This window comes from Argopecten irradians, chromosome 13, assembly GCF_041381155.1.
Source record: "Argopecten irradians isolate NY chromosome 13, Ai_NY, whole genome shotgun sequence".
NCBI classification, from domain to species: Eukaryota; Metazoa; Mollusca; class Bivalvia; order Pectinida; family Pectinidae; genus Argopecten; species Argopecten irradians.
The window spans coordinates 5,726,620-5,741,495 of record NC_091146.1 but is presented as its reverse complement, the minus strand read 5'-3'; the positions used below and the strand labels follow the sequence as shown (position 1 = coordinate 5,741,495).

Genomic DNA, 14,876 nt, shown 5'->3' with positions numbered 1-14,876 from the left:
ATAGTTAGGCAGAGAAAGCAGTCTAAATACGTTCATTGGCCTTCCAAAAGTCATTATATATCACAACGACAGTTCGAGTTTTGACCATTGAAATTAAGGAAAAGCCCTGTATTTTAGCACAATTCTAAAAATGAATTCGCCTTTCTCTTTGAAAGCAAGGCTGCATAGAAATGTCAACATTGACATAGCCAGGCAAGAGGATGATTTAGGATTCATATTATATAAATTAATTACTTCGCATGCAGAGCTTTTTTGAATGAAAATTACATTTTATTATTTTATAAGAAATTACAATTTATTCATTAACACTATTTTTACCGACTTAAGTCTTCCTTTGCCCGACTAGTCTCTTTAATTTCCTTTCAATTACTTTGTATTTCAAATGCGATTAAGTCTGAAAAATTAGCCACCGCTTAAATGATTCATATACCCGTAGAGTACCAACATACAGGTATTATTCTTGATCGCGGGAATAAATCAACACAAAAAAGATCCCCTGGAATGAAATCGTGCATTTAAGTCATTGCAAAAATCAGTTAAATTACAGTGCCGATATCAGCCAGTCAATTAACAATTACAAAGTTTTTATACTGTCAGTAAAATAGAATCAAACAATCATTGTATCAATGGCATGTGTTTATTATCATACAATGCTTAGAGTTGTTGTATATCTTTTTATCAATAAATGACCAGAATATGATAAAAAAAATAAAATCAATACAACTTGGTGATTAGTATCATAATGAGGGATTAACTTACAGATATCTGTCAAACATATCTTAGAGTGAATAATTTAGAGTAAATCTTATACAAAAAAAATGTCACACTTAAATAGATTCCATACAGATTTTTTTATCTTGATTGAGGAAGATCCATTTTCAATTCACGAATTGCATCACTAATTAATTTATTGTCGGATGTCGTTGTTGTCTTGCAAATGAATGATTCTTCACCTAGAAAATAAAAACAATAACAGACTAGAAAAAAATTTGACGGACATTTCACCAACAGGGACAATCGGGCCAGGTCATTCATATAAAAAAACGTGTTAGCCATTTCAATTAAAAAGCCACAGGTCTAATATTATGTGTCTATTCCTTCTAAAACTGTACAAGAAGTCATTTGAAGATTTCAGGTTTTCCAGAAATCTTCAAGAAGTCATTTGAAGATTTTACAATCCTGTAGGAATTTGGTCCATGTGACCTTCAATGAAAGTCGAGTTTATTTAAACTAACAAACTTGGTAGCCATTTATGTCGGCATGCTACAGACCTAATATTTTATAATTATGGTCTTCTGTGGAGGAAGACAATTCTAGATGTATCCCGACACATAGGGACATAATTATTTTATCATACCGAACAAAGTTAAAAGAAAAAAAATATATGGTTAATTAAAAGTACTCGTGCAAATATTTCCCAACAACGTTGCTAAATTCTTCGGGCTGCACAAAAATAAGCAACAGCGTTAGCTTTGTTGTTTGACGTTACAGAAGACGTCAACTTCCGGTCTCGTGCTTAGCTTCCAAGGGTATTTTCCCTGGGGTTATTTACTTGAGGAGTTATTTCACTGGGGCTATTTCCCTCGCCTTCCCATTCCGGTAAAATATCTAACCTATTCAATGTCATGTGATAAAGTTTAATCCAATCATAACATTTTCAATGTAAGTGAGTTATAATAATAGGTTTTTGGGGCTTTTTTTAATGATTTTATGTCGAAAAATTGCACTTTTGAACTTTGATCGATATTTTTAACCGGAACCTGCCGTTTTACAGAAAATTGTTACATTCCTTTTTTCTCCATTTATGATTCTACATAACATATCCAAAACAGAAAGAAATCCGTCGAGTCATCAACGAATTATTGACATAAGTCTTAAACCGGAAGTGATGTCATAAAGGTCATATTGGATTTATGGCCAATATACAAAAAAATGCACACCTTCAACTCATAATCTACAATATGATGACGCGTTCATTGGCATCTCATACTATTTCGGGGATTGTTTATGCAACTTTCTGTGCAGAAGAAAAGGTGAAAAACTCTAATTACCAATGTAAAACTCAGTGTTAAACAGCGCTCCGTATATGACACATATGTACAAAATATGTCCGCATGCTCCAATGAGCATACTACCTATTTTTGGTGGTTGCATTACAATGATTGCTTATTTACACGTAAATATCGTAAAGTAGTGAGTGTTAGATAAATCCCTCCTGTTACTGTGTATGTAATACTAGCTCATCCTGACAAGTAAAGTAGTGAGTGTTAGATAAATCCCTCCTGTTACTGTGTATGTAATACTAGTTCACCCTGACAAGTAAAGTAGTAGTGAGTGTTAGATAAATCCCTCCTGTTACTGTTTATGTAATACTACTCATTCCTGACAAGTAAAGTAGTGAGTGTTAGATAAATCCCTCCTGTTACTATGTATGTAATACTAGCTCACCCTGACAAGTAAAGTAGTGAGTGTTAGATAGATCCCTCCTGTTACTGTTTATGTAATACTAGTCCACCCTGACAAGTAAAGTAAGTGTTAGAGTGAGTGTTAGATAAATCCCTCCTGTTACTGTGTATGTAATACTAGCTCACTCTGACAAGTAAAGTAGTGAGTGTTAGATAAATCCCTCCTGTTACTGTGTATGTAATACTAGCTCACCCTGACAAGTAAAGTAGTGAGTGTTAGATAAATCCCTCCTGTTACTGTGTATGTAATACTAGCTCACCCTGACAAGTAAAGTAGTGAGTGTTAGATAAATCCCTCCTGTTACTGTGTATGTAATACTAGCTCACCAAGTAGTGAGTGTTAGATAAATCCCTCCTGTTACTATGTATGTAATACTAGCTCACCCTGACAAATAAAGTAGTGAGTGATAGATAAATCCCTCCTGTTACTTTGTATGTAATACTAGCTCACCAAGTAGTGAGTGTTAGATAAATCCCTCCTGTTACTTTGTATGTAATACTAGCTCACCAAGTAGTGAGTGTTAGATAAATCCCTCCTGTTACTGTGTATGTAATACTAGCTCACCCTGACAAGTAAAGTAGTGAGTGTTAGATAAATCCCTCCTGTTACTGTGTATGTAATACTAGCATCCCTGACAAGTAAAGTAGTGAGTGTTAGATAAATCCCTCCTGTTACTGTGTATGTAATACAAGCTCACCCTGACATGAAATCGGGATTTGTAGGCGGCATAAATCCTGTATTGAGCGTTGGTCTAGACCCGAAATTCCCTGGATTGAAGCTTTGGTTAGGTCCACCCATTGGCACTTGAAACAACACAAATTGTGAATTGAAAAAAAAAAGAAAAAAAAAGCACACACACATACGCGAAAAAATACACAAATATAAAAAATAAATAGATAAAAAAACCTATATTTATAGTTCTGTCTCATCACATTGATGAGATAACGACAATACTAAATAGTTAGTTTACCGATGTTCCTATTAATTATGACACGAAGAATTTGTCCTTGCTGACAATTCTGCATATAACCCATGAAAGCCTTCGTATAATTGTACAAGCGTGAATCGTACGGGTTGTTAACAAAAACGTAAATAAGGCAGGAGAAGGCTAAGATAGGCTTTGTCTGATGTCACATCATTTTGTTTTTTGTTATTCGATTTGAAGAAATAGAAATCGAAAAAAATAAGACAGATACTTCGAATTAGATATGCAAATTGATGGAAAAACATTCTTACGAGTAATGTCCAACACATGTCATAACCATTGAACGATATATCATGTATTTCATTTCAAGTTAAAGATGGATTCTCTTATAGTGTTGCCCAGTTATATTCCTCTAAAACAAACTTCATTTCTCTTTGATTGTGTATATTATCTCACTCATATGTAAGAACAGTATTTTCTATGCATGCTTGTATCACAAAATTGCTTCAATCCATGATATCTAACATTAATTTAGTAATTGAATGATATTTACTTCTTCTACATGGTATATACGTATTCAATTTTAACGAACACCACACCACTTAAACGAAACATGGAAATCGATTGTTTTCGGATAATAATCGTTTAGCACGAAAACACGGAAACCTAGTTTATCATTCGATGGACGTTCTTACTTGAGTTCTGTGGTGGCACTGGGGACTCGAATTGTGACATCATTGATCCAGGAAAAGCAGTCATGTCCATTGGAGGGGCCATGGGAGGGGGCATTATACCTGGACTTTTACGCTTCCCTGCCAGATGTGGATAAGGTTCCGCTTGATGAGGGAAGTCCATAGGGTGCGAAAATATGTCTTTATCATTGGAGTTAGGCTGTAAGGAATTCTTCCCCGACCTCACAAAGTCTTTCTCTCGAAGATGCATGTTACCGATCGGGTTAAGAAGCTGGCCCCGTTCAGGGACGGGAACTATTTCTCCGAATACACTTTCAAACGGAGTCAAGTTTCTATTATCCACATCATTTTCTGATGTAGTTGATCCGGATGTAGACCTTCTCTCTGAACGTGTTGACCCGGAAGTAGATCTTCCCTCTGAACGTGCTGTAGACATCCCGATTGTCCTGCGACTGCCCCTATGGTCACCCTGGAGTGCACCTTTTCTATATTCGTCTTTTCCTTTCATTGTTTTTATAGATATTTCACCTATGTCTGGAGTACCAGGATGACCTAGAGCGTTTCCTCTCGGTATCCCGGAAGAGATAGCGTCCCTTGCGATATCTAGATCCACGCCGTCTAGTACTAGTTTGTTTATTATATCGCTTGCTGCTGTTAGTGTTGTCATTGCTGTCCTCAGTAAATCCACAGCAGTTTTAAGTCTCGTACCTGTCGATTTGATGACATTTCGATATTAAAATAGCTTATCAGCCAGAAACATATATACATAGGGGGGTGTTCTCTGAACGCCAACCTATTTTATCAATAATAGGCAGGTGTTGTTTTAGTAAACAATTGGAAGTCATTTATATACTGTTTCATATAAGATGTCTTTTTTTCACCTGCGATTTACCTGTATTTTTATCAATATCAGTGGTCACATTGGTGTTTTTTTTTACAAAAACAAGTCCTTAAGTATATTTTAAGAACTGCTTACAATATAATGTAGAAAATTATTAATTAAAGATAATCAGTGAAAACACCTTCTTTGTCTTTGTTGACAAGCAGAGAAATCTTGCATTATAGTCATTTTCCCATGGCTAACTACTTTTAAGTGTATTCTGTTTGCATCAATATAAAGGTTAAACATTACATCATGGTTTGATATGACTTGCTGTCCCAATTAATGTAATTTAATATGTTTTTTGGAAGCATGACAATGACCAAATTTACCAATTTGTTCAATAAATCAGACATTCTAAACCGGAAGTGCATTTGGGTTTTTTCAGTATATAAGTTAAAATGTTATTTTGTTTTTCTTTCCGAAATCGTACTCAAACCATCTAAAAATTACTGAAATTTTATAACATATCTAAGTTTTTGTCCTGAATTTAACTTTTTAAGAGTTTATCTAAAAAAACCTCTTAGCACATAAAGAGGTACATCAGCCGGACGTAAAAATGGCGAAGTTACCAATCTCTCTAATATCTAATATATGTTTCTATTATCATCATACATATATCAGATGTGCACAATTATCAGTTTTTAGTTAAATATTTCCCCAGAAAGGAAACAGTATAAAAAATATTGCGATCAATATTAATAATCACAGTAAAAATGATGTCGCTTATCAACTGATTTCACTTCTATGTCAATCAAATATTTTATCTATGTGATATCCAATGAGTTTGTTTAGCAGAAAGAGCTACAGTTATAAGCTACCCTTAAAACGTAATTAAGCCGACAAGCCGTACTCGGAAATAAGCATGTAACTACCTACGCTGGAAAGGCTTGACAAGAAGCCTGATAAGAAAATAAACCATTAAAAAAAAAAAAAAAAAGCCGGTTTCAAACAACTGACGAAAATGGCATATCGGTAGTTGATTTATGTAAAGGACGTCCTTTTCTCTTGACAATACATATTTGATAATTAATTAGACGAATTGAAAAGAGACCTACAATATTAGTTAGTAATAGATATTTTCAAGCAATAATAGCAAAATTTCCTACCTCGGTAAACGTTGCACAAAATTAGAAAGAACATTTGTTGATTGTCCATATATATGTAATTATAAAACATTTGTAAATTTCAGTACAATCACTGGGTATGTTAACAGTTCAAATAAAGCCAGTCAGCAAATCTTAACTCTGCATCTGTTTTCTTTGTTTGTTTCTTTGATTATTTCAACATCCTACTAATTATATCACTGAAGCATGCCGCCGAAGACACCAAGCATCACACCCTATCTTGTCAAATTATACTGACAACTGGCGAACCAGTCGTCCCACTTCCTGTGTGCTGAGCGCTAAGCAGGAGCAGAAACTACCACTTTTATAAACTTTGTTGTGTCGATATCTTTATAAAGACATGATATATATATACATATGAATTAAATAGATTATCCATATACTTTTTTGATGACATTAATTAAAAATATAAATACCTTTACGGAGCAAGACATGTGTCAGAATGGATAATCTTAATAAAAACAGCTGAGAATGTGATATTTATCTTAATGGAGCAATTCCGTCTAAGATTACATTGAAAGTTGCTCATATACATGTATTGGAAACAAACCAGCCGGACTGAGTTCTAATGGAAGTCAGATAAGTCGGTTTTACTGTGATATGTTAAAATAGACCACTGTTGTGAAATGTGTATTAGAACTAGCTCCATGTCCGCCATTACACATTGTGGTCGGACGTCTTATTGTCGAACCCCGGCTCTTGCCAGTCGAGTAAAGAAATTTTGTCTAGATCTACTTAAATCATTTTACAGTACTTTATTAACCTTATTAACTAAAAACCTCTCTCATCCACTTCTCGTTGGTTATGTATTGCATTTGTTTGCTTTTATGATATTGCTCGTGTATGGGTAAAGTGTACGTTATACCATTTTGAATTTTAACGGTATCAATTAAAATACTCAGCAATATCGTAGAATTTGTCAATATTTGTGTTTTATGTTTCATAAGGAATGAACAACAATGCATTTATGCCATATTTTATTTAATAATTATGAAACGGAATTAGCCTCACTAAATTCCCCCTTTAAGTTAGTGAGGAAGTAAAGGATAAAGTTGTCGTGTATCTTTCAAAATGATTCCAAGGTAAACAAATAACTCAATGTTGTGTTACAGTTACCATGTTCATCGGTAATGCAATCGTTAAAATACAGGAAAAAAAGAACTGTCAAAATAATTTTCTCTTTAAAACAAACAAAAACAAGGACTAACAAAAACGAATCGACACCGATATAAAATTTGAAAGATGAATATTTTGTTAGATGATAAAACCACTTATTACAATGGAATATTATATTAGAACATTAAACGTATCAGCATGAAAATGTACATAATATTGGAAAATCAATGGCCATGTTAGACTTTGTGAATTGGCCGTATAGATCTAAAATGATGATCGCAGTACATCCTTAATGTAATATTTTCATTGTTGAATTGTTGGTGTTCGTTGATATGTCGATGTAGTGTTGAAATGATGATTGAGGCGATGTCTTCCTTTCATAATTTGTACTCATTTAAATATATATACTTATAATGATGAACTAAGGACAGTTCAGCCCTAACTGTCCAGACGGAATTTACAATTTATACTTATACTTATAAAAAATACGTTTTCATACATTGGTCTCCATGTTTCTGTGTAGAACATTGGTGTCTTATATGTTCCTATAGTGAAGTGTGTCCTGTAGAATGCGATTACAGAATATCTCAAGTATCTTATATTCGATACCAGAAAGCAGGAATGGCGTAAACATCACGATTCTAAAGTGACATCAGGCAATGATTGAGCTTATTTAATCATTGATACGATTGCATGCACTGAAGCGTCCGTTCCTTTTCTGTTACCATTGTGTCCAAGTACATCAACACACACAGTAACTGTAACACCACTTTCTTTCGGGTGCGTTTTAATTTCGCGATTTCGGTAAATTCTTGTAAAGTTTATCTTTGCTAATTGATATCTTCATCATTTAGAATCTGTATTGATATGAATTTCAATTTGATATTTTTAATCCGCGAATGCTAATCTTCGCGATTTGTTTTGAAATGAAAATCGCCAAATTTAATAGTCACGAAAAAATTGGCTGGAAGTAATATGAAAGTATACCACTTACTCGACAAAGAACTTGATGTATCAGGTATTGGCGAGTCCATAGTTCTGTCCACTGGTTTCTCTTGGTCATTGTTTTCTACATAATAAATCAATGGAATGATTAGATATTCCATTTATTAAATCAGAGCACATGTCATTGATACCCAATCACTCATAATAACAAGAGTTTATATTACTTATCAACAGATTATCATAAATAACAGTGTCAATACAAACTCTGATTTCTTATCTTTTTGAAAAGGTAATGCAAGGGGAAAATACTAAAATATATGGTATTTTGATAAAGATAATAACAATTTTGCAAACCTAGGAATTTATTGAATTTACGCTCTGAGATTAAAACAAACCTAGTATACATTTATAAAATATATATTTGTAACTGTGTTTAAAACTAAGAGAAAATACTTTTTGCAGCAGCCATAGGAAGCTGTTTTTATAATATGATCTAATTTACATGTATAATATAAATTACATATATAAAAAAAGATTTCTGAACGCGGTATAAACAATTTATTTAGTAAACGTCTAGACCATAGTTTTAACATATTTACCGTGTGTTGATGTTGGCGTACCAAGGTTTGGCATTTCTGTCAAATGAGCCATGATGTCAGCTATTGAGCTCTGTGCTGTCAATTTCGCTACAAGTAAAAATTAAAATAAATCTGACTCAAATATTCAATATTCGTTTCGGCAGTGTTGCCGCCTTGGTAACTCGTAACATCGACTTAGTTATGTCGTCATAACGACTGTGTATGTCGCCATAACGACTTTGTATGTCCTCATTACGACTTTGTATTTCGTAAGAACTAATGAGTATCTCGGAGTAACGACCTAGCTATGGTTGGGAAAAATACCCAGATGTCCGTCTCTAATATTTTCCATATCTTCAAATAAATTTGCTTAATGCCTTTAATAACAATGCCGCCTTATTAAGAACACATACATCATTTTCCAAATTACTTTAATGCAAAACTTTTTTTAAGAATAATATAATGTAATCGAATATACGAATTGGTGTCAGTTTTATTTAGTTTAAGCCTGTTAGGATTACATTATAACGACTTAGCACGTCATAAAAACGACTGAATATCTCGTAATAACGGCTTCGAAATTAGTATTTCGTAATAATGACTTCGAAATTAGTATTTCGTTATTAATAATGACTTTGATATTAGTGTTTCGCAATAATGACTTTGATATTAGTATTTCGCAATAATGACTTTGATATAAGTATTTCGCAATAATGACTTTGATATTAGTGTTTCGCAATAATGACTTTGATCTTAGTATTTCGCAATAATGACTTTGATATTCTATTTGTGGTTATGACGAGATACTAAGGCATTGATATTAAAGTCATTAAGCATTTGAAGTGACATAAATGTTAGAGGTGGCTATCAGGGCAATAACACTTTTTGAATCCATATTAATTGACTTATATATAGACATGATATAATGTGACGTAATTTCGATTAACTTCGATGAGCTTCCAATATATCGCATCTGATCAAATTAAGTAAATATTTGGGCATATAATGCCAACAAGTGTTCATAACTAAATTCAGCTGCAGCTCAACGTCTACCTTGGTCAAGAAAGATATATGGTAATTATCACAATAATTAAGCTACGTTAATACGTGTTGTAGTTGAATAGAATAATTACGTAGCAAAACAAATTGTCACGTCATCGGTCTTTGTGAGAATACGTACTGCTCTTTATCTGTTCTTTCCCTGAGTCGAATGATGTAGAAATCGGTTGCGTGTGCCTCAGTGTAGATTCGATCGTCTGCTGTGGCTTTTTTAGGACCCCATTATTGTGAGAGGTAGGCGGGAGCTCTTAAACAAATTAAACGACAATATAGTATTTCGCTTAGTACTGTCACTTCTTAGTTTTTGGTCGTATGTTACATGCTAAGAACAACCCATATACAGATGTAAAAAAAAGGTTCAACAATACAATCTGTTTAAAGTTACAGATCCACCCTCTCCGTTCATTAGAGGATCCGACAACATCCCATAAGGGGTCATGTTCGGATGACCTTTATACCACCTGTGCTCCAGATGTAATGTATTCATACTCCTAATCTTGCTACGTCAATTATCAACGTCATTTCGTTACAGTTTATTTATACATTTAGCGTTGTTGGGTGTGATGGCTACGTACACGAAAATAATTCTCACAGCTGTTTCAAAAAAATTCCTCACTAGTCAAGATTCTTGCAGCACCAGTACGTGACCTCTTATGGGATGTTGTTAGACCCTCTTATCAATAAGAATAAGGTTCGGTGTTTTAATCAGATTTTTAAAAAGTAAAGACTAACTTTGTTATACAGTGGAACCTTTCTAATCCGATACCAGACTGTTCTCGACATCCTGTTTTAATTTATCAAAAGGGTCGCTCACACAAGTTGTCGGATTAAACAGGCTTCGCTGTAGTTTTGTTTCCATACTTTACGGATACGCCATGTTACACGTAAAAGACAGAACAAATCTATAGAACCATATTTGTCAAAATTGTTCTGTCGCTTTTTCATTTTTGTTATATGAGGAATGATGCTATGTTTACCCCTTGCCCTTTTTATAGTGTTATATCACAGAAACATGCCGCCGAAGACACCAAGCAACACAACCCACCCGGTCACATTATACTAACAACGGGCAAAACAGTCGTCCTACTGCTTGTATACTGAGCGCTAAGCAGGAGCAGAAACTACCACTTTTATAGACTTTGGTGTATCTCGGCCAGGGGACCGAACCCAGATTCTACCTCACAGTCTATATGAAGGGTTTTAGAATTGCACCTGCTGCCCCTATTGCATGATCGTAAAAGGCGACTAAATTTACATGTAGGATCTTATATTTTCTCTTCTTCTTAAGTGACTTCCTTCTTCCTAACATCTCCCTTGACACTAATTATTTTTTGGCATTCTGTTGAGCGATTGAACGGCATGATAAGTCGGACTAAATTCTAAAGGTGAATTTGTTAATAAGGGCTGATTTTGGAACTAGCCCTTTTTAACAGAACGCAAAATAACAGAGACAAATTTCAAATAACAATTGTTATAACCCGTGCTATCTTCATCTAAATGCAGACAAAAACATAAAAAACACCCTGTTTGCTGCAACCTCAGTCATACTTTAAAGTTTGGAACGTCAACTAGCTTTAAGGATTTAGAACTTTAGATGTAGGTCACATCCAAGCTTCATCTAACATACATCTCCGAGGTTAATACTTTGTGAAATTTCTAGACATTTTCGAAAAAAACAGTTATTCCTCCCGATTAGGTAAGTTTTCTTCGGGCACTCATATTTCAAACCACATAAAATACCCTCGCCTGCTTACATATGGTTCATCGAAAGTGGTTTGTATAACTTGTATAATTGATTGGCAATCGATGTTAAAGAAACAAATTTTATTTTAAATACCATACTTACTGTTATTGCCAGCGGTCAGCCCCAACATCACCTGGGTAAGTATAGGTGTTAGCTCGGACAGGCCATTCGGTCCTTCAGATTTCTTCATTAATGATTTCATCATCCGATCCATCATTGTAAAGCTGGCTACTTTCGGTTTCGTTTCAGCCTGCCCTGATTATACAGAGACATAAAACTTGCTTTAGATGCTTGAAAGGTTATTCTTCATGTGAAATTAGAGCCGTATTACATCTTAATATCTATATATACACCGGCTGGCGGCATACTATCGTGAAAAAAAGGTGATTTTTCTCGATTTTTTTTCCTAAACGTTGTATTCAAATTTAGATTTTTAGAGTTGTAAGTAATCCTAAGTCAACAACACTTCAAATTAATAAGCTTAAAGTGAATTAATATAATACTTTACAGCCTTATGAAAAAGGTCAGTCAAATAGGCGTTCGTGTCAATTACTGAACATGTTATCGTGATTTTTTGTTCTCAACAAATATAAGAAATAGTTATTTATGATAGACTAAATTAAATTTGGTATCATCATAAAGATAAACATTTGAACTATATAAAAAATTGATGTACAAATTGCTTTGAAAAAGAGAACAAAAACGTGTATTGTTTATGACCTGTCAAATCGTTAGACTACGCTTACAAGGGAGATGAAGAGGTCGCCATTTACCGATCTATTTCTGGAAAATAACGAAATTTTCTCACAGGTTTGTATAAATTATTGAAAAAAAGAAGATTTGAATGATTTCCGGTGATGATTTATTTTGTAAACAATAAAATAACAAATCAAATCAACATAGTTTACTACCTTGTACTTTGTCGTCTGGTCAAAAGCGCTTGAGTGACCCCGACCAGCGTTCTTTTCTAAGATTGCATTACCTCCCTTACAACATTCGTTTTTTTAACGTTGTCCGTCATCAGAGGAAGTAAACGATATATGAATCGGAACGTTTAATCTCAGAATAAAGCTGATATCATGAATTCCCCCCTGATTAATGTTGAACTTGCAAGGTAAGATTTACTGAAATTTTGTATTTTTATGTTAAAAATTAAACTTTCTTCTACATTTAAAAAATTGTCTGAAAATCGCATTCAGTATACTGCGCCAATCAAAATCACGATTCTATGTTCTTTACGATAATATGTCGCCAGCCAGTATGTATGATACCTAAATGAATACAAAAAAAATCCCAAAGGAAGAAAGAAAAATAAACAGATAAGACGATACAAAGAGACTAAACAAAATATTTGTTATATAGTCTACTAACTTCATGTTATAAATTGTACTTGTACATGTACGTTAACTATGAAATATGGAAAATTATCGAAAGGGAACCGGGCTGTTACGGAATACAAACACCGAATGACGGCATCACATTACAACTACAAGTGTACAAGAAAATGTCTCACTTGGAAACTTATTCGTCAAACAAATACTAAAAAGACAACGTGACCCTTCCAGCAAAAAAAATCAATAAACAAAAAAAAATGATAATAATAAAATAAAATAAAATTAAAAAATTAAAAAAATAAAGTGAAAAAATAGAACATACCATTATTAAGGTTGGTTTTTGTGGAGTCCAGAGGAGCGATATCGGCAACTAAAACAAAATGCAGTCAGTATGTATAAATACAATTACTATATACACTAACCAAGGCAAAGTGAAGTCTATATTGGGAAAAATAACACTAAAAACGCGACTATTATGACGTCACTAATGTTGACGTAAACCATCAAAATGACTGTTGTACCTTGAGGGTAAACCTTCGTTAATAAAGCATAATAAATTCATTATGAAATGACTGTCTGCAAAGCTGTGGCGTATATGGACCATAGATACCACAAGAAGATAGTTTAATGCTTTATTAAATTAACGTAATTAAATTGCTCGCATAATGAATGAAATATATCCTACCTTCCGGTTTTACAATGGGTGACCCAGTACTGACACTAATACCTAAAACAGATAAAAAAAAACAGTATTTAGCGAAATTCGAAAAAGTTCAAAATATAACAACACAACAATGGATTACCTAGAAAAGATATCTTACTTATGATATATTGAGTGACAACTGGAAGTTAATTAATTTTTAACATTATTAACATATACAAACATGTAGGATGATCCATACAAAATAAGCAATTATAATAATAACAGCAATTGTAAATCCACTTGACATATGTTGACATCGTTATGAATTCAAATAATTTTGCATATGATGGAATCATTTAAATTCGATTCATCACACGGTTTTTGCTATATAATAAAACAGGTGATATTCTAAGACAATATCAAAGGTACAATCTGTATTATAAAGGATTATGATACACATTGTCTAATTCTTTATTTCTTATCAACGATCTGACACTTTACTGACACATCAGCGGGAAGTGTGAGCCGGCAACAGTGGCTAGTCTTATAGTCATCCTCGATACTCCAGAGGTTCCGATCACATACCAACTCCACAACCTGAACTATATCATAGTAAAACTGAAGGCAGCTCAGGTGAACAAAACTGAACCAATTACAGGCATTCAAATTGATTTTTTGATGATTACAGAGAGAGCGACGATCAATTTCAAAGCAACACAGTTAACCACGGTGTGGCGTTATACGGGTCTTTTGATGTGTATCGAAGGACTAAATTACCTGTACTGTTCTGCTGCCTCAAGTTTTACTATGAGATAATCCAGGGGTGTAGAGATCGTACGTGATCGGAAGCTGTAGACTATCGAGAATGTCTTTAACGACTTTAATTTAAGGAAGTTTAGATCAACGCTGATATCTCATGACTGTAAATATGTAAATAATCGTTTAATTCCGACACGACACTGATTTTCCTCGGCGATACAAAGCCTAGAAACGCCGAGTCATTCAAATGATTAAAAAGTCGCCGTCTTTGCAAATTCATTACCGCCGTCTATGTAGGAAACAATGGGTGATATAAATTAACAATTCCTCTTTTATTGTTTTATTAATATTTTGTTAACTTCATTTTCAAGTGCACAATAACGCGTTATTCTTATTTGATTCTTATACATACATGTTAAAGATCATTCAGATCATTAACAATATTTTCCTTATGTTTTTGCGCAACTACTAGTTTTATGTTAACTTAATTCACAGTTATATAATCGGTTTCTTTTTAATATCAGTAACAGACAATTTAACTACAGTATGTGGCTTAAAGTTTACAGGCATTGTACCTAAATCGAAACGGCTGGTAATTATTAAAATGG

General features: G+C 33.7%; 1 protein-coding gene across 1 annotated transcript; it reads right to left on the bottom strand.

Annotated features, from left to right (window-relative positions):
* Positions 1–832: 832 nt before the first annotated feature.
* LOC138306184 (uncharacterized) lies at positions 833–11,783 on the bottom strand. The gene is made up of 7 exons (XM_069246579.1): positions 11,635–11,783; positions 9,910–10,035; positions 8,751–8,837; positions 8,201–8,275; positions 4,087–4,791; positions 3,164–3,269; positions 833–953 (listed from the first exon to the last, which is right to left on the bottom strand). Exons 1-7 carry the CDS (start codon positions 11,747–11,749, stop codon positions 950–952), a joined length of 1,218 nt encoding a protein of 405 aa, XP_069102680.1. The 5' UTR covers positions 11,750–11,783; the 3' UTR covers positions 833–949.
* Positions 11,784–14,876: the final 3,093 nt, after the last annotated feature.

What these genes read in the sequence shown, in the direction of transcription:
- LOC138306184 (XM_069246579.1), bottom strand. Translation starts at nt 11,749, where the DNA reads ATGATGGATCGGATGATGAAATCATTAATGAAGAAATCTGAAGGACCG. An exon ending in GAAAGAACAGATAAAGAGCA is followed by an intron (nt 8,838 to 9,909) that starts GTACGTATTCTC and finishes TTTTACTTGTAG; the next exon opens with CGAAATTGACAGCACAGAGC. An exon ending in TACATCAAGTTCTTTGTCGA is followed by an intron (nt 4,792 to 8,200) that starts GTAAGTGGTATA and finishes TCAAATCGACAG; the next exon opens with GTACGAGACTTAAAACTGCT.